Consider the following 16,712-nt stretch of genomic DNA (forward strand, 5'->3'; position numbering starts at 1 on the left):
CCATCCTCGAAAACTGAGTGAACCGTACAAGTAAGGGAGGCCACCAACAGACCTATGACAATTCTGGAGGAGTTACAAGCTTCTGTGGCTGAGATGGGAAAGGCCGTGCATACGACAACTGTTGCCTGGATGCTTCACCAGTCGCAGCTTTACGGGGGATTGGCAAAGAGAAAGCCACTGCTGGAAAAAACTCACATGAAAGCTTAGCTGGAGTTTGCCAGAAGGCACGTGGGAGACTCTGATGTCAGCTGAAAGAGGGTTCTATGGTCTGAGGAAACCAAAATTGAGGTTTTTGACCATCAGACTATATGCTATGTTTGGCATAGGCCAGAAGCTGCACGTTGTCAAAAATACACCACCCCTTCTGTGAAGCATGGTACTGGCTGCATCATGCTGTGGGGATGCTTTACTGTAAGCAGGCTTTGGTGTGCTTCTGAAGGTAGAAGGTAAAACAAATGCAGCGAAATACAGGGAAATCTGGAGGAAAACCTGATACAGTCTGCAGGAGAACTGTGGCTTGGAAGCAGATTTGTTTTCCATTAAGACAATGATCCCAAACATAAAGCCAAAGCAACACAGGAATGGCTTAAAAACAACAACATTAATATCCTTAAGTAGCTAATTCAGAGTCCAGATATCAATCCAGTTGAGAATTTGTGGCTAAACTTGAAAAGGGCTGTTAACTCACGACCCTCATGCAATATGACAAAGCTTGATCAGTTCTGAAAAGAAGAATGGGGAAAAATTGCAGTATACAGATATGCAAAACTTATAGAGACCTATCCACACAGACTCAAGGCTATAAATGCTGCCAAAGGTGCCTCTACTAAATACTGACTTGAAGGGGATGAAGTTTTTTTATATTTTGAGCAGAAGTAAGCCATTTGGCCCATCGAGTCTGCTCCGCCATTCAATCATGGACTGATTCAATTCTTCCAGTCACCTACTTCCACAAATTAAATCTATTATAATTCAATGTTGTAAAGCAATAAAACATGAAAACTTCCAAGTGGGGTGAATACTTGTAGGAACTGTATGTCCATAAAGTGACATGAGGCACAGGTGTGGCTGTACATAAGGTGAGAGTTGATATTGGACCACTGGGAAATTATGCTGGTGACTAATGGGGGACAAAGAAATGGCAGATGAACTTAATGGGTACTTTGCATCTGTCTTCACTGTGGAAGACACTAGCAGTGTGCCAGGGGCCCAAGAGCAAGAGTGAGACCTATTGCTATTACAAAGGAAAAAATGCTTGGCAAACTCAGAGGTCTTAAGGTGAATAAGTCTCCTGGACCAGATGGACTACACCCCAGAGTCCCAAAAGAGCCTGCTGAAGAGATAATGGATGCATTGGAGTGAGGTTCATGAGGACAATTCCAGGAATGAAAAGGTTAACATATGAGGAGTGTTTGGTAGCTTTGGGCCTGTACTCACTGGAATTTAGAAGAATGCATGGGGATGTCATTGAAACCTACTGAATGTGGAAGGGATTAGATACTGTGGATGCGGAGTGGGTGTTTCCTATGGTGGGGTGTTACAAATGAGGAGCAACTCTGACAGGCAGAAGGGTACAGAATCACCCATGCCCGCCCCCCCTTTCTTTTAAGAATCGCAAACTCGCTATTATTTCGGGTCTGATACCCAAGAAATGAAAGAGATACGCAGCATGTCAGTAATGAGAGAGACAGACGCAGGATAACAGAAAAGGCAGTTGTTATTGACAACGCAAGAATACACAAAAGTGGAATGTCTCCTTCTAACAAAAACGGAATGGAACCACTGATTACTGCTATTGTCTCTTGGAGAAGGAATTGTGTATTGAGTACTGTACTATTCATCGAAACCCCTCAGGGGGCAGCCAGAGTGGTCTGGTTGAGGCATTGCATCATCCCAACCTGATTGACATCTGAGACCCTGTGAGTAGTGATAAAAGTAGGGTTTGGGGAACACCCCTCAGACGCACCAGGAGAAACACTACGAGAACGGTGGAGGGCTTGTGTGTGTGTCCACCCTGGCCTGGGTGACGAGTCCACCATGGAACGGTCTAGCTAAAGGACGCGGAGGGGTCATACGTGAATGGCCACAACAACAATGAATCGAAGGATCCAGATCGTAAAAGGAAAGTTGGCAAGTTAATAGCTGTTACTGCTTTCTTTCTCTCTCTCTCTCTATTGCCACACAATGATCAACAATGACTGCAGTCTGTATGAACTGAACTGAACTTTATATTTCCATTGGACAATTCATTATCCCCTAGACAACGATAGAGCTTATTTCTTATTGATGATTATTATACCCGCACTTTTAGTTTTAGTATTGATGATGTATATTATCTGTATATTTGCATTGATATTATTTTGTGTATTTTTACTAATAAATACTGTTAAAAATAGTATCATCACACTTCAACGGCTACTCCTATCTTTGCTGGTAAGACACCCAGTTATGGGGTTTGTAACAGGGGGTATCCGGGGGTATCCAGTGCTAGATGGTACAGCCTCAGAATTGAGGGGTGACCTTTTAGAACAGAGGTGAGGAGGAATTTTTTTAGCCAGAGGGTAATGAATCTGTGCAATGCTCTGCCACAGACTGCAGTGGAGGCTAAGCCCATGTATATATTTAAGGCAAAAGTTCACCATTTCCTGATTGGTCAAGGCATCAAAAGATATGGAGAGAAGGCAGGCATATGGGATTGAGTGAGAACCAGGATTAGCCATGATTGAATGGCAGAGCACACTCAATATGCTGAATGGCCTAATTCTGCTCTTATGTGTTATGGTCTTATGGACTGACAGGAAATAGTAAAATAGTGGTGGTTGGGAGTAAGGCGGTTGACCTAACTGCTTAGAGAAAGAAACTTGTTAAGTCTGGTAACCCTGGTGTGGATTCTACATAGCCACCTCCCTGATGGGACCAGGACAAATCGTCCACGAGCACGGTGGGTGGGATCCTTTATGATGTTACTGGCCTTTTTCTGGCACCTTTCTGTATATATGTCAAGCTTCAAGAATGTTTTATGTTCTCTACCTGCAAAAGTATAAGAATTCATTCAAACTATGCACGGCAAATGAGTCATTTTCAGTTCCTGCATATAGATTGAATGAGTTGCGCTCAGCCCGAAGATGTAGGGGAGAAGAAAGAAAAGGATAATAAATTTGAATGCATTGTTAGGGATGGAAAGAGAGGAGGAGATGGAGAGTATCTTAAATGTATCTATTTTAATGCTAGGAGCATTGTAAGAAAGGTGGATGAGCTTAAAGCGTGGATTGATACCTGGAATTATGATGTTGTAGCTATTAGTGAAACATGGTTGCAGGAAGGGTGTAATTGGCAACTAAATATTCCTGGATTTAGTTGCTTCAGGTGTGATAGAGTAGGAGGGGCCAGAGGAGGAGGTGTTGCATTGCTTGTCCGAGAAAATCTTATGGCGGTGCTTTGGAAGGATAGATTAGAGAGCTCCACTAGGGAGACCATTTGGGTGGAATTGAAGAATGGGAAAGGTGCAGTAACACTGACAGGAGTGTATTATTGGCCACCTAATGGGGTGCGTGAGTTGGAAGAGCAAATGTGTAAGGAGATAGCAGATATTTGTAGTAAACACAAGGTGGTGATTGTGGGAGATTTTAATTTTCCACACGTAGACTGGGAAGCTCATTCTGTAAAAGGGCTGGATGGTTTAGAGTTTGTGAAATGTGTGCAGGATAGTTTTTTGCAACAATACATAGAAGTACCGACTAGAGATGGGGCAGTGTTGGATCTCCTGTTAGGGAATGCGATAGGCCAGCTGACAGATGTATGTGTTGGGGAGCACTTCGGGTCCAGTGATCACAATAGCATTAGCTTCAATATAATTATGGAGAAGGACAGGACTGGACCTAGAGTTGAGATTTTTGATTGGAGAAAGGCTAACTTTGAGGGGATGCGAAGGGATTTAGAGAGAGTGGATTGGGTCAAGTTGTTTTATGGGAAGGATGTAATAGAGAAATGGAGGTCATTTAAGGGTGAAATTATGAGGGTACAGAATCTTTATGTTCCTGTTAGGGTGAAAGGAAAGGTTAAAGGTTTGAGAGCACCATGGTTTTCAAGGGATATTAGAAATTTGGTTCAGAAAAAGAGGGATGTCTACAATAGATATAGGCAGCATGGAGTAAAGGAATTGCTCGAGGAATATAAAGAATGTAAAAGGAATCTTAAGAAAGAGATTAGAAAACCTAAAAGAAGATACGAGGTTGGTTTGGCAAATAAGGTGAAAGTAAATCCAAAAGGTTTCTAGAGTTATATTAAAAGCAAGAGGATAGTGAGGGATAAAATTGGCCCCTTAGAGAATCAGAGTGGTCAGCTATGTGTGGAACCGAGGGAGATGGGAGAGATTTTGAATGATTTCTTCTCTTCGGTATTCACTAAGGAGAAGGATATTGAATTGTCTAAGGTGTGGGAAACAAGTAAGGAAGTTATGAAACCTATGACAATTAAAGAGGTGGAGGTACTGGCGCGTTTAAGAAATTTAAAAGTGGATAAATCTCCAGGTCCTGACAGGATATTCCCCAGGACCTTGAGGAAAGTTTGTGCCTTGAGGGAAGTTTGTGTAGAAATAGCAGGAGCTCTGACGGAGATCTTTAAGATGTCATTAGAAACGGGGATTGTGCCGGAGGATTGGCGTATTGCTCATGTGGTTCCATTGTTTAAAAAGGGTTCTAGAAGGAAGCCTAGCAATTATAGACCTGTCAGTTTGACATCAGTGGTGGGTAAATTAATGGAAAGTATTCTTAGAGATAGTATTTATAATTATCTGGATAGACGGGATCTGATTAGAAGTAGCCAGCATGGATTTGTGCGTGGAAGGTCATGTTTGACAAACCTTATTGAATTTTTTGAAGAAGTTACGAGGAATGTTGATGAGGGTAAGGCAGTGGATGTAGTCTATTTGGACTTCAGCAAAGCCTTTGACAAAGTTCCACATGGAAGGTTAGTTAAGAAGGTTCAGTCGTTAGGTATTAATGCTGGAGTAATAAAATGGATTCAACAGTGGCTAGATGGGAGATGCCAGAGAGTAGTGGTGGATAATTGTTTATTCAGGATGGAGGCCGGTGACTAGCGGGGTGCCTCAGGGATCTGTTTTGGGCAAAATGTTGTTTGTAATATACATAAATGATCTGGATGAAGGGGTGGTAAATTGGATTAGTAAGTATGCCGATGATACTAAGGTAGGAGGTGTTGTGGATAATGAGGTGGATTTTCAAAGTTTGCAGGGAGATTTATGCCGGTTAGAAGAATGGGCTGAACGTTGGCAGATGGAGTTTAATGCTGAGAAGTATGAGGTTCTACATTTTGGCAGGAATAATCCAAATAGAACATACAGAGTAAATGGTAGGGCATTGAGGAATGCAGAGGAACAGAGAGATCTAGGAATAACTGTGCATAGTTCCCTGAAAGTGGAGTCTCATGTAGATAGGGTGGTGAAGAAGGCTTTTGGAACGCTGGCCTTTATAAATCAAAGCATTGAGTACAGAAGTTGGGATGTAATGCTAAAGTTGTACAAGGCATTGGTAAGGCCCAATTTGGAATATTGTGTGCAGTTCTGGTCACCGAATTATAGGAAACATATCAATAAATTAGAGAGAGTGCAGAGACGATTTACTAGGATGTTACCTGGGTTTCAGCAATTAAGTTACAGAGAAAGGTTGAACAAGTTAGGTCTCTATTCATTGGAGCGTAGAAGGTTGAGGGGGGATTTGATCGAGGTATTTAAAATTTTGAGAGGGATAGAAAGAGTTGATGTGAACAGGCTGTTTCCATTGAGAGTAGGGGAGATTCAAACTAGAGGACATGATTTGAGAGTTAGGGGGCAGAAGTTTAAGGGAAACACGAGGGGGTATTTCTTTACTCAAAGAGTGATAGCTGTGTGGAATGAGCTTCCTGTAGAAGTAGTTGAGGCCAGTTCAGTTGTGTCATTTAAGGTAAAATTGGATAGGTATATGGACAGGAAAGGAGTGGAGGGTTATGGGCTGAGTGCGGGTAGGTGGGACTAGGTGAGATTAAGGGTTCGGCACTGACTAGTAGGGCCAAGATGGCCTGTTTCCGTGCTGTGATTGTTATATGGTTATATGAGTTCTTAGACTTTTGTTGGTAGAGAACATAGGATATAGAACATTATAGTGCAGTACAGGTCCTTCAGACCACAATGTTGTGCCGACCTTACTATAAGGCCATAAGATATGGCCTTACCATACATAACCTACTCTAAGATGAATTTACCCCTTCCTTCCCACATAGCCCTCCATTATTCTATAATTCTTGTGCTTATCTACAAGATTCTTGAATGTCTCTAATGCATCTGCCTCTACCACCACTCCTGGCAGAGAGTTCCATGCAATCATCACTCTGTGTTAAAATAAGGGAACTCAGCAGGTCAAGCAGCATCAATGGAGGAGAATAAACGGTCAATATTTTGGGCCAAGACCCTTCATCAGGACTAGAAAGAAAGAAGGAAGATGACAGAATAAGAAGGTAAGGGAGGCAAAAGTGTACAAGCTTGTAGGTGCTAGGTGAAGCCAAGTGAGGGAGAAGGTGGGTGAATGGGGGTGGGGGGGGAAGGATGAACTTAGAGGTTGGGAGATGATAGGTGGAAAAGGCAAAGGGCTGAAGAAGAGGAGATATGATAGGAGAGAATTGACTATGGGAGAAAGAGAAGGAGGAGGGGCACGACAGAGGTGATAGGCAGGTGAGGAGGAGAGGAAGGGGAGAATGGGGAATGGACAAAGAGGGAAGCAGAAAGGGGAGAAATTACTAGAAGTTAGAGAAATGATGTTCAGGTTAGAGGCTACCCAGATGAAATATGAAGTGTTGCTCCCTGAACCTGCTGATCTACTATCTAAAGGAGGAACAGAGAGATCTGAGGGTCCACCAGTCACTGATCCCTCAAAAATGCTGCACAATTTGATAGAAGTGGTTAAGAAAGTATATGGTGTGTTGGCCTTTGTTAGGTGAGAAACTGAGTTCAAGAGCCGTGATCAATGAGCTTTGAACCTGTTGATTCACCATCAATAGAAGGAACAGGGGGATCTTGGGGTCCACAGCCATTGTCCCTCATAGTGGCTGTGCAAGTTGGTAGGATGGTTAAGAACGTGTATGGTGTGTTCCCCTTCATTAGCCAGGGGATTGAGTTCAAGAGCCATGAGGTAATGCTCCAGCCCTATAAAGCTCTGGTTAGATCACACGTAGGAGTATTGCATTCATTTCTGGTTGCCTCATTATAGGAAGCTTTAGAAAGGGTGTAGATGAGATTTAGGAGGATACTACATATCTTGGGGGATAGGTTAGGGTTTTCTCTTTGGAGTGCAAGAGGATGAGAGGTAACTTGATAGAGGTACATAAGATTATAAGAGGAATGGATAGAGTAAACAGCCAGTGAGACTTTTACCCAGGATGGAATGGCCAATATAAGAGAAGAGAGAAATATAAGAGAAACCAGAAGGCTGAGTACAGAATTAATGGTCAGCTACTTAAGAGTATGGATGAACAGAGGGACCTTGGGGATCAAATCCATACATCCCTCAAGGTCGCTGCACAGGTTGATAGGATAGTTAAAAAGGCCAATGGGAGCTAGGCTTCATTAATAGGGGGAATAAGTTCAAGAGCAGAGAGGTCATGTTGGAACTCTAACAATCTCTGGTGAGACCACACTTAGAGTATTGTGTTCAGTTCTGGTCACCTCATTATAGGAAGGATGTGGAAGCTATGGAGAGGGTGCAGAGGAGATTTACCAGGATGTTGCATGGATTGGAGAACAAGTCATATGAAGCAAGGTTAGCAGAGCTGGGACTTTTCTCTTTGGAGCGTAGAAGAATGAGAGGGGACTTGATAGAGGTCTACAAGATTATGAGAGGCATAGATAGGGTGGATAGCCGGTACCTGTTTCCCAGGGCACCAATAGCAAACATCAGAGGCCATATGTACAAAGTTAAGGGAGCGAAGTTTAGGGAAGACATCAGGGGTAAGTTTTTTTTACACAGAGGTTTGTGGGTGCCTGGAATGACTTGCCAGGGATGGTGGTGGAAGCTAAAACATTAGGGGTACTTAAGAGCTTCTTGGACAGGCACATGGATGAAAGAAAAATAGAGGGTTACAGGCTAGTGTGGGTTTAGTACTTTCTTTAAGGAATATATGGGTTGGCACAACATCGAGGGCCAAAGGGCCTGTACTGTGCTGTAGTATTCTTGTGTCTAGTATCATCTTGTATGCCTCTATCAGGTCACCTCTCATCCTCCTTCGCTCCAAGGAGAAAAGGCCGAGTTCACTCAACCTATAATCTCTTAAAGTATGCTCCCCAATCCAGGTAACATCCTTGTAAATCTCCTCTGCACCCTTTCTATGGCTTCCACATCCTTCCTATAGTGAGGCGACCAGAATTGAGCACAGTACTCTAAATGGGGTCTGACCAAGGTCCTATATAGCTACAACATTACCTCTCAGCTCCTAAATTCAATTCCACGATTGATGAAGGCCAACACACCATATGCTTTCTTAACCACAGAGTCAACCTGCGCAGCTGCTTTGAGCGTCTTATGGACCCCAAGATCCCTCTGATCCTGCACACTGCCAAGAGTCTTACCATTAATACTATATTCTGCTATCATATTTGACCTACCAAAATGAACCACCTCACACTTATCTGGGTTGAACTCATCTGCCACTTCTCAGCCCAGTTTTGTATCCTATCAATATCCCGCTGTAACCTCTGACAGCCCTCCACACTATCCACAACACCTCCAACTGTTGTGTTATCAACAAACTTACTAACCCATCCCTCCATTTCCTCATCCAGGTCATTTATAAAAATCATGAAGAGTAAGGGTCCCACAGCAGATCCCTGAGACACTCCACTGGTGACCGACCTCCATGCAGAATATGAGCCGTCTACAACAACTCTTTGACTTCTGTGGGCAAGCCAGTTCTGGATCCACAAAGCAATGTCCCCTTGGATCCCATGTCTCCTTACTTTCTCAGTAAGCCTTGTATGGGGTACCTTATTAATATTCTGGGGTTCACCACTGGCCAACCACAGGAACAGGTCAGAGACTGGCTACGTTGCAGGGAGTCATGTATTTCCTGATTCCCAGGGCCTTCCTTCCGTCTAAAAGGCATGAATCAAGATCATGGTAGAATATCCTTCACTGTTTGGCTGAGTGAAGTATTATTAATTTCCAGTACCTCCCAGAACAGGCAGCCCACTGACTGACACCTCAAATTACCCTAAACCTTCCTTCCCTTCCTCCTCCAATGCAGGACACTTTGCTGTGTGTACAGCAAAATGCTGTGGTGGTTCAAACCCCAGACCTTTCTAAAAGCATCTTCAAAAGCTGCAAACTCAGCCACTGAGAAGACCAAGGACAGCAGCTACTTTTTCCAGCAGCATCTTCTCATTGTTACCATCAAGGAGGTGACACAAGAGTCTGAAGACACACACTCTATGTTTTAAGAACAGCTTCTGTCCCTCCACTATCAGAATTCTGAATAGACAATGAACTTCTGTATCTCCCTTTTTTTCTTTTTGCATGACTTATATATATATATATATATCTTATTGTAAGTTAGAGGTTTTTTTTACTATGCATTGCAATGTACTGCTCCCACATAACAATAAGTTTCATAACAAATGCTGGTAATATTAATTCTGATTCTGATCTTTCAAACTTGCAATCTCGGTCACCAAGAATGCCAAGTACAGCATCTACTTGTAAACACTACCACATGTAGGTAACCCTACATTATCAAACACCATATTGGAGTTCCAACAATATTACTGGCTCCCAGGAACATGCACCCAGGTCATGCTCTTTTTTCATTGCTGCAATCAGGAATAATCAGGATAGTTCTCAGGAATGGAACACTTGTGTACTCCAGAGACTACCTGTATTCTCTGTGGGAAATATCAGAATTTCACTCTGAAGTTGAAGCTCATCACTTAGGGAGATATGCATACAAAATACACCTGGAAAGTTGTTTAATCAATAAGGAAGTAAGATGTCATGATAGTAGACTATATTATATTATGGATTTTGATTGCCCTGTGATTAAACTTCTGTCAATTAATAAAAATGTTGCAATTTGGATCTCTTTATAAATTTGGATATCAAAGCATCACTTACTTGGCTTAACTCGATGTTCTTCTTCAGTGACAGTACACTTTGCATTCTCTTCTCCAGATCTTCTTTTATCTGTAGCTCTTGTTCAGCTTGTTCTTTACGAACTCTAAATAAAGTAAGTTGTAAATTTAATAGCTTATTTTTATAACTATTTCTATTCACACTCAGTGGCCTATTAGGTACCTCTTGTACCTAATAAAGTGGCCACTGAGTGTATATTTATTATCTTCTGCTGCAGTAGTCCATCCACTTCAAGATTCGATGTGAAATGCATTCAGAGATGTCCTTCTGCACAACCCATAGTTATTTGAGTTACTGTCACATTCCTATCAGATTGAACCAGTCTGGCCATTCTCCCCTGACCTCTCTCAATAACAAAGTGTTTCACCCACAGAACTGCCACTCATTGGATGTTGTTTTGTTTTCCACGTCATTCTCTGTAAACGCGAGAGACTATTGTACATAAAAATCCCAGGAAGCCAGCAGTTTCTAAAATACTCAAAACCACCCCATAGAACTATAGAACCAATAGAACATTACAGCACAGAAACAGGCCTTTTGGCCCTTCTTGGCTGTGCCGAACCATTTTTCTGCCTAGTCCCACTGACCTGCACCTGGCCCATATCCCTCCATACACTTCTCATTCATGTACCTGTTCAAGTTTTTCTTAAATGTTAAAAGTGAGCCCGCATTTACCACTTCATCTGGCAGCTCATTCCACACTCCCACCACTCTCTGTGTGTACAAGCCCCACCCCCATGTTCTTTTTAAACTTTTCCCCCTTCACCCTTAACCCATGTCCTCTGGGTTTTTTTCTCCCCTAGCCTCAATGGAAAAAAACCTGCTTGCATTCACTCTATCTATACCCATCATAATGTTATATACCTCTATCAAGTCTCCCCTCATTCTTCTACACTCCAGGGAATAAAATCATAACCTATTCTACCTTTCTCGGTAACTCAGTTTCTCAAGTCCTGGCAACATCCTTGTAAACCTTTTCTGCACTCTTTCAACCTTATTAATATCCTTCCTGTTATTCGGGGACCAAAACTGCACACAATACTCCAAATTCAGCCTCACTAATGCCTTATACAACCTCACCTTAACAATCCAACTCTTATACTGAATACTTTGATTTATAAATGCCAATGTACTAAAAGCTCCCTTTACTACCCTATCTACCTGTGACGCCACTTTTAGGGAATTTTGTATCTGTATTCCTAGATCCCTCTGTTCTACTGCACTCCTCAGTGCCCTACCATTTACCTTGTATGTTCTACATTGGTTTTTCCTTCCAAAGTGCAATACCTCACACTTGTCTGTATTAAACTCCATCTGCCATTTTTCAGCCCATTTTTCCAGCTGGTCCAGATCCCTCTGTAAGCTTTGAAAACCTTCCTCACTGTCCACTATACCTCCAATCTTTGTATCATCAGCAAATTTGCTGATCCAATTTACCACATTATCATCCAGATCATTGATATAGATGACAAATAACGAATGACCCTGGACTGATCCCTGTGGTACACCACTAGTCACAGGCCTCCACTTAGAGAAGCAATCCTCCACTACCTCTCTGACTTCTCCCATTGAGCCAATGTCTAATCCAATTTACTACCTCACCATATATACCTAGTGACTGAATCTTCATAACTAACCTCCCATGCAGGACCTTGTCAAAGGCCTCACTGAAGTCCATGTAGACAACATCCACTGCCTTCCCTTCATCCACTTCCCTTGTAACCTCCCAGAAAACTCTAATAGATTTGTTAAACATCACCTACCACGCACAAAGTCGTGTTGACTATCCTTAATAAATCCCTGTCTATCTAGGTACTTGTAGATCCTATCTCTTAGTACTCCTTCCAATAATTTACCTGCTACCGATGTCAAATTTACCAGCCTATAATTTCCCAGATTACTTTCAGAGCCTTTTTTAAACAACGGAACAACATGAGCTATCCTCCAATCCTCTGGCACCTCACCCGTAGATACCAACATTTTAAATACATCTGCCAGTGCCCCTGCAATTTCAAAATTAGTCTCCTTCAAGGTCCGAGGGAATACCCTGTCAGGTCCTGGAGATTTATCTACTCTGATTTTCCTCAAGATAGCAAGCACCTCCTCTTCTTCAATCTGTATAGGTTCCATGACCTCACAACTTGTTTGCCTTATTTCCATTGACTCCATGTCAGTTTCCTTAGTAAATACAGACTTAAAAAACACATTTAAGATCTCCCCCATTTCATTTGGTTCCATACATAGCCGACCACTCTGATCTTCAAGAGGACCAATTTTATCCCTTACTATCCTTTTGCTCTTAATATACCTGTAGAAGCTCTTTGGATTATCCTTCACTTGACTGCCAAAGCAACCTCATGTCTTCCTTTAGCCCTCCTGATTTCTTTAAGTTTTTTCTTGTACTTTTTATACTCAAGTACCTTATTTGCTCCCTGTTTCCTATACATGCCATACATCTCTCTCTTCTTCTTTATCAGAGTTCCAATATCCCTAAAGAACCAAGGTTGCTTATCCTTATTCACTTTGCCTTTAATCCTGACAGAAACATAGAAACTCTGCACTCTCAAAACTTCTCCTTTGAAGGCGTCTCACTTACCAACGACATCCTGGCCAAAGAACAATCTGTCCCAATCCATGCTTTTTAGATCCTTTCTGATTTCTTCGAAATTGTCCTTTTTCCAGTTTAGAACCTCAACCCGAGGACCAGATCTATCTTTATCCATGATCAAGTTGAAACTAATGGTGTTGTGATCACTGGAACCAAAGTGTTCCCCTCCACATACTTCCGTCACCTGTCCTAACTCGTTTCCTAATAGGAAATCTAATATTGCATCCTCTCTAGTCGGTACCTCTATATATTGATTTAGAAAACTTTCCTGAACACATTCTACAAACTCTAACCCGTCTAGACCTTTAACAGTATGGGAGTCCCAATCAATATGTGGAAAATTAAAATCCCCTACTATCACAACTTTATGTTTCCTGCAGTTGTCTGCTATTTCTGTGCAGATTTGCTCCTCCAATTCTCGCTGACTATTGGGTGGTCTATAATACAACCCCATTAATGTGATCATATATTTCCTGTTTCTCAGCTCCAACCATATGGCCTCAGTGGACAAGCCCTCTAATCTGCCCTGGCTGAGCACTGCTGTAACATTGTCCCTGACTAGCACTGCCACAGCACCCCCCCACCCTTCATCCCTCTGCCTCTATCACGTCTGAAACATTGGAACTCTGAAACATTAAGCTACCAGTCCTGCCCCTCCTGTAGCCAGGTTTCACTAATGGCTACAATGTCATAATTCCACATGTCAATCCATGCCCTCAGCTCGTCAGCCTTCCCCACAATACTCCTTGCATTGAAATAGACACACCTCAGAAGATTATTACCACCACACACAACCCTTCTATTTGTGACTTGCATGAAACTTTAACATAATTTATTTTTACCCCCACTCCACTATCTACTCTGGCACTCTGGTTCCCATCCCCCTGCAAATCTAGTTTAAACCCCCTCCCACCATAGCACTAACAAACTTCCCTGCAAGGATATTGGTCCCCCTGTAGTTCAGGTGTTACCTGTCTCTCTTGTACAGGTCCCATCTGCCCCAGAAGAGGTCCCAATGATCCAAAAATCTGAAACCCTGCCCCCTACACCAGATCCTCCAGAGCATCCTATTCTTACCCTCACTGGCGTGTTGCACAGGTAGCAATCCTGAGATCACTACCCTCGAGGTCCTGCTTTTTAACTTCCTACCAAGCTCTTGAAACTCACTCTTCAGGACCTCCTCTTTCTTTCTTCCTAGGTCATTGGTACCAATGTGTACCATGACATCTGGCTGCTCACTCTCCCATTTCAGAATGCTGTGCATGCGATCAGAGACATCCCTGACCCTGGCACCCGGGAGGCAACAAACCATCCGGGAGTCTCTGTCACAACCCCAGGAGCACCTGTCTATACCTCTAACTATCCAGTCCCCTATCACTATCGGTCTCCTCTTCTTTCCCCCTCCCTTCTGCACTGCAGAACCAGAATGCCAGAGATCCGGCTTCCGCAGCTTGTCCCAGGTAAGTCATTTCCCCCAACAGTATTCAAATCAGTATACTTGTTGTTGAGGGGAATGGCCTGCCCTTTCCCTTGCCTGACGGTAACCCAATTACCTGTGCACTGCTCCTTTGACATAACTGCCTCCCTGTAGCTACTATCTATAAACTTCTCATTCTCCCGAATGATCTGGAGGTCATCCAGCTCCTGCTCCAGCTCCCTAACACAGTTTGTTTGGAGCTGCAGCTGGATGCACTTCTTGCAGGTGCCGTTGTCAGGGAGACCGGTCCCTGACTTCACACATCCTGCAAGAGGAGCATTCCAACATCCTGCCTGGCATTCTTTCTACTCTAAATGAACAAAACAAAACTTACCAGAACCTACCCTCGCCTCTGCCTGTTCAGCCAAAGCCGTCCCACTCTGACTCAGTACGGTTCGACGATGGCTGTCTTTTTTTTTAAACCTTTAGCGCACTATGTCACACGCCTGTGCAGTCTAGCCTCTTTTCCCCGATCAGTTAAAAAAAACGGCTTCTCTCCAAGACACCTTTACTTCTTCACTCTCCGCCTCTTGCTTCAATTTAAAAGACCGTTGAAAAATTCCTCTCCTTTTAAAATCTTTGGCACACTACGTCACGCGCCTGCGCAGTCTAGCCTCTTTTCACCGATCAGTTAAAAAAAAAGGCTTCTCTCTGAGATGCCTTTACTTCTTCACTCTCTGCCTCTTGCTTCCATCCGGCATCAACAATTATTCCATGGTCAAAGGCATTTAGATTACATTTCTCCCCATCTGATATTTGGTCTGAACAAAAACTGAACCTCTTGACCAGGTCTGCATGCATTATGCATTAAGTTGCTGTCACACGACTGGCTGCTTAGATATTTGCATTAATGAGCAAGTGTACGGGTTTACCTAATAAAGTAGCCACAGAGTGTATATAGCATTAATTATGGTTTTTCATTTTATATTTATTTTATTTATATAACATTTATTAATTTCTTCTCTACACCATTCTTAGCAGGAGTAATGATCATAAAAGTGGCCAATATTCAATCAACAGTAACATAATTATGAAACTATAGAAGCTTGTCAAATTTCTGGATCCTGCGCAGTTTTGATAGGTTCCATAAAGGGGGTTATGTTATAACCCAGCCTTGGTTTTTTTAAGCATACAATATTGTTAGGGTGTATTCTGGAATTAGGGTACATAGCAAATATTAACTTCAGCAACCAATATTTAGACCTGAACATGGATTTTAGATTAAATTTAAAATGCAGCCCTGGACAAGAGGTTTCTGGAGCTGTGCAAGCCAGTTAATTGACAACCAGACAATGCTGATTAACGTTCATTTTGGGTGTTTGGAGTACGGGTGCAAAGAAGGAGGTGCGAATATTGTATGTAATTCAAAGGAACCATTGTAGATAGATTGTAACTATAAAATTGTTCTGCTGCTACCTTTGATCTTTAGCATATAAAATATCATGCATTATTGGGTCAAACAGGCTATTTCCTCCAAGAATGTCTCACTTTGTTGAATAAAACACTTCTATATCAAATAGCTTTAGTGTCTCTTTGGTGACTTTGTTCATATTACAACAGATATCATACCATCTATGTGAACATGTTTATATTTATTCACACATTTGAAAAGGGAGGGATTATTTTAGATATGCAGAGAGATAAACTTGTTGCTGAATGCAGAAGTTTGCAAGCTCTCTGTAAATTTACAGCTCAAATAGAAGATTCAGGGTATTAGGAGTAGAACATGATAAGTCTGAATGAAATAAAAAATGATAAGCTTGTGACATGGGAGATGAGTCTTTAAAATATAGTCAGGAATAACTGGTTTAATTCAATCAGAAAAATCTTCCAAGTTTACCAGCTTCCATTGTGAGTATTATGAAAAGCAAAGAGGGGGGGATCTCATTGAAAGACCTAGGTATAGTGGACATGGAGAGGATGTTCCCTATAGTGAGAGGGTCTGGGACCAGACAGCACAGCCTCAAAATAGAGCAACGTCCATTTTCAGCAGAGATGAGGAGCAATTTCTTTAGCCAGAAGATGGTGAATCTGTGGGCTTCATTGCCACAGATGGTTGTGGAAGCCAAGTCTTTAGGTCTATTTAAATTGGAGGTTGAAAGGTTCTTGATTCGTCAGGGCATCAAAGGTTATTGGGAGACAGTATTGAGAAATATACCTGACATAATCACTATATATACCTGAAATATAACCACTATGTACTAGCTATTTACTACACTATGTACTGAATATTACTATGTATTATTTTACAAGACACATTTTGCTATGTATTGTTTTACTAGATACCTTGTATTCTCTTAGCTACATACTGTGGCAGTTAAAGTACACCTGTTTAGCTAGCAGCACTAATTAGCTGAAATAAACTCCATGTATTATACTCAGCCTTTGTTTAGTAAGAGATAATGGTGGTGGGCAGGATGGTACAAGCAGGAAATGTAATGTGAGAGAGGTTGTCTGA

General features: G+C 42.2%; 1 protein-coding gene across 7 annotated transcripts in view; it reads right to left on the minus strand.

Moving 5' to 3' along the window:
- The window catches only part of cfap74 (cilia and flagella associated protein 74), a 460,813-nt gene that overhangs the window by 275,484 nt on the left and 168,617 nt on the right, over positions 1-16,712 (minus strand). For all 7 annotated transcript variants that reach the window (XM_059952433.1, XM_059952430.1, XM_059952431.1 and 4 more), the window contains one exon: positions 10,152-10,254. In XM_059952433.1, coding sequence (XP_059808416.1) covers positions 10,152-10,254 — 103 coding nt within the window. The remainder of the gene's footprint in view (positions 1-10,151; positions 10,255-16,712) is intronic.

This window comes from Hypanus sabinus, chromosome 27, assembly GCF_030144855.1.
Source record: "Hypanus sabinus isolate sHypSab1 chromosome 27, sHypSab1.hap1, whole genome shotgun sequence".
Classification (NCBI taxonomy): Eukaryota; Metazoa; Chordata; class Chondrichthyes; order Myliobatiformes; family Dasyatidae; genus Hypanus; species Hypanus sabinus.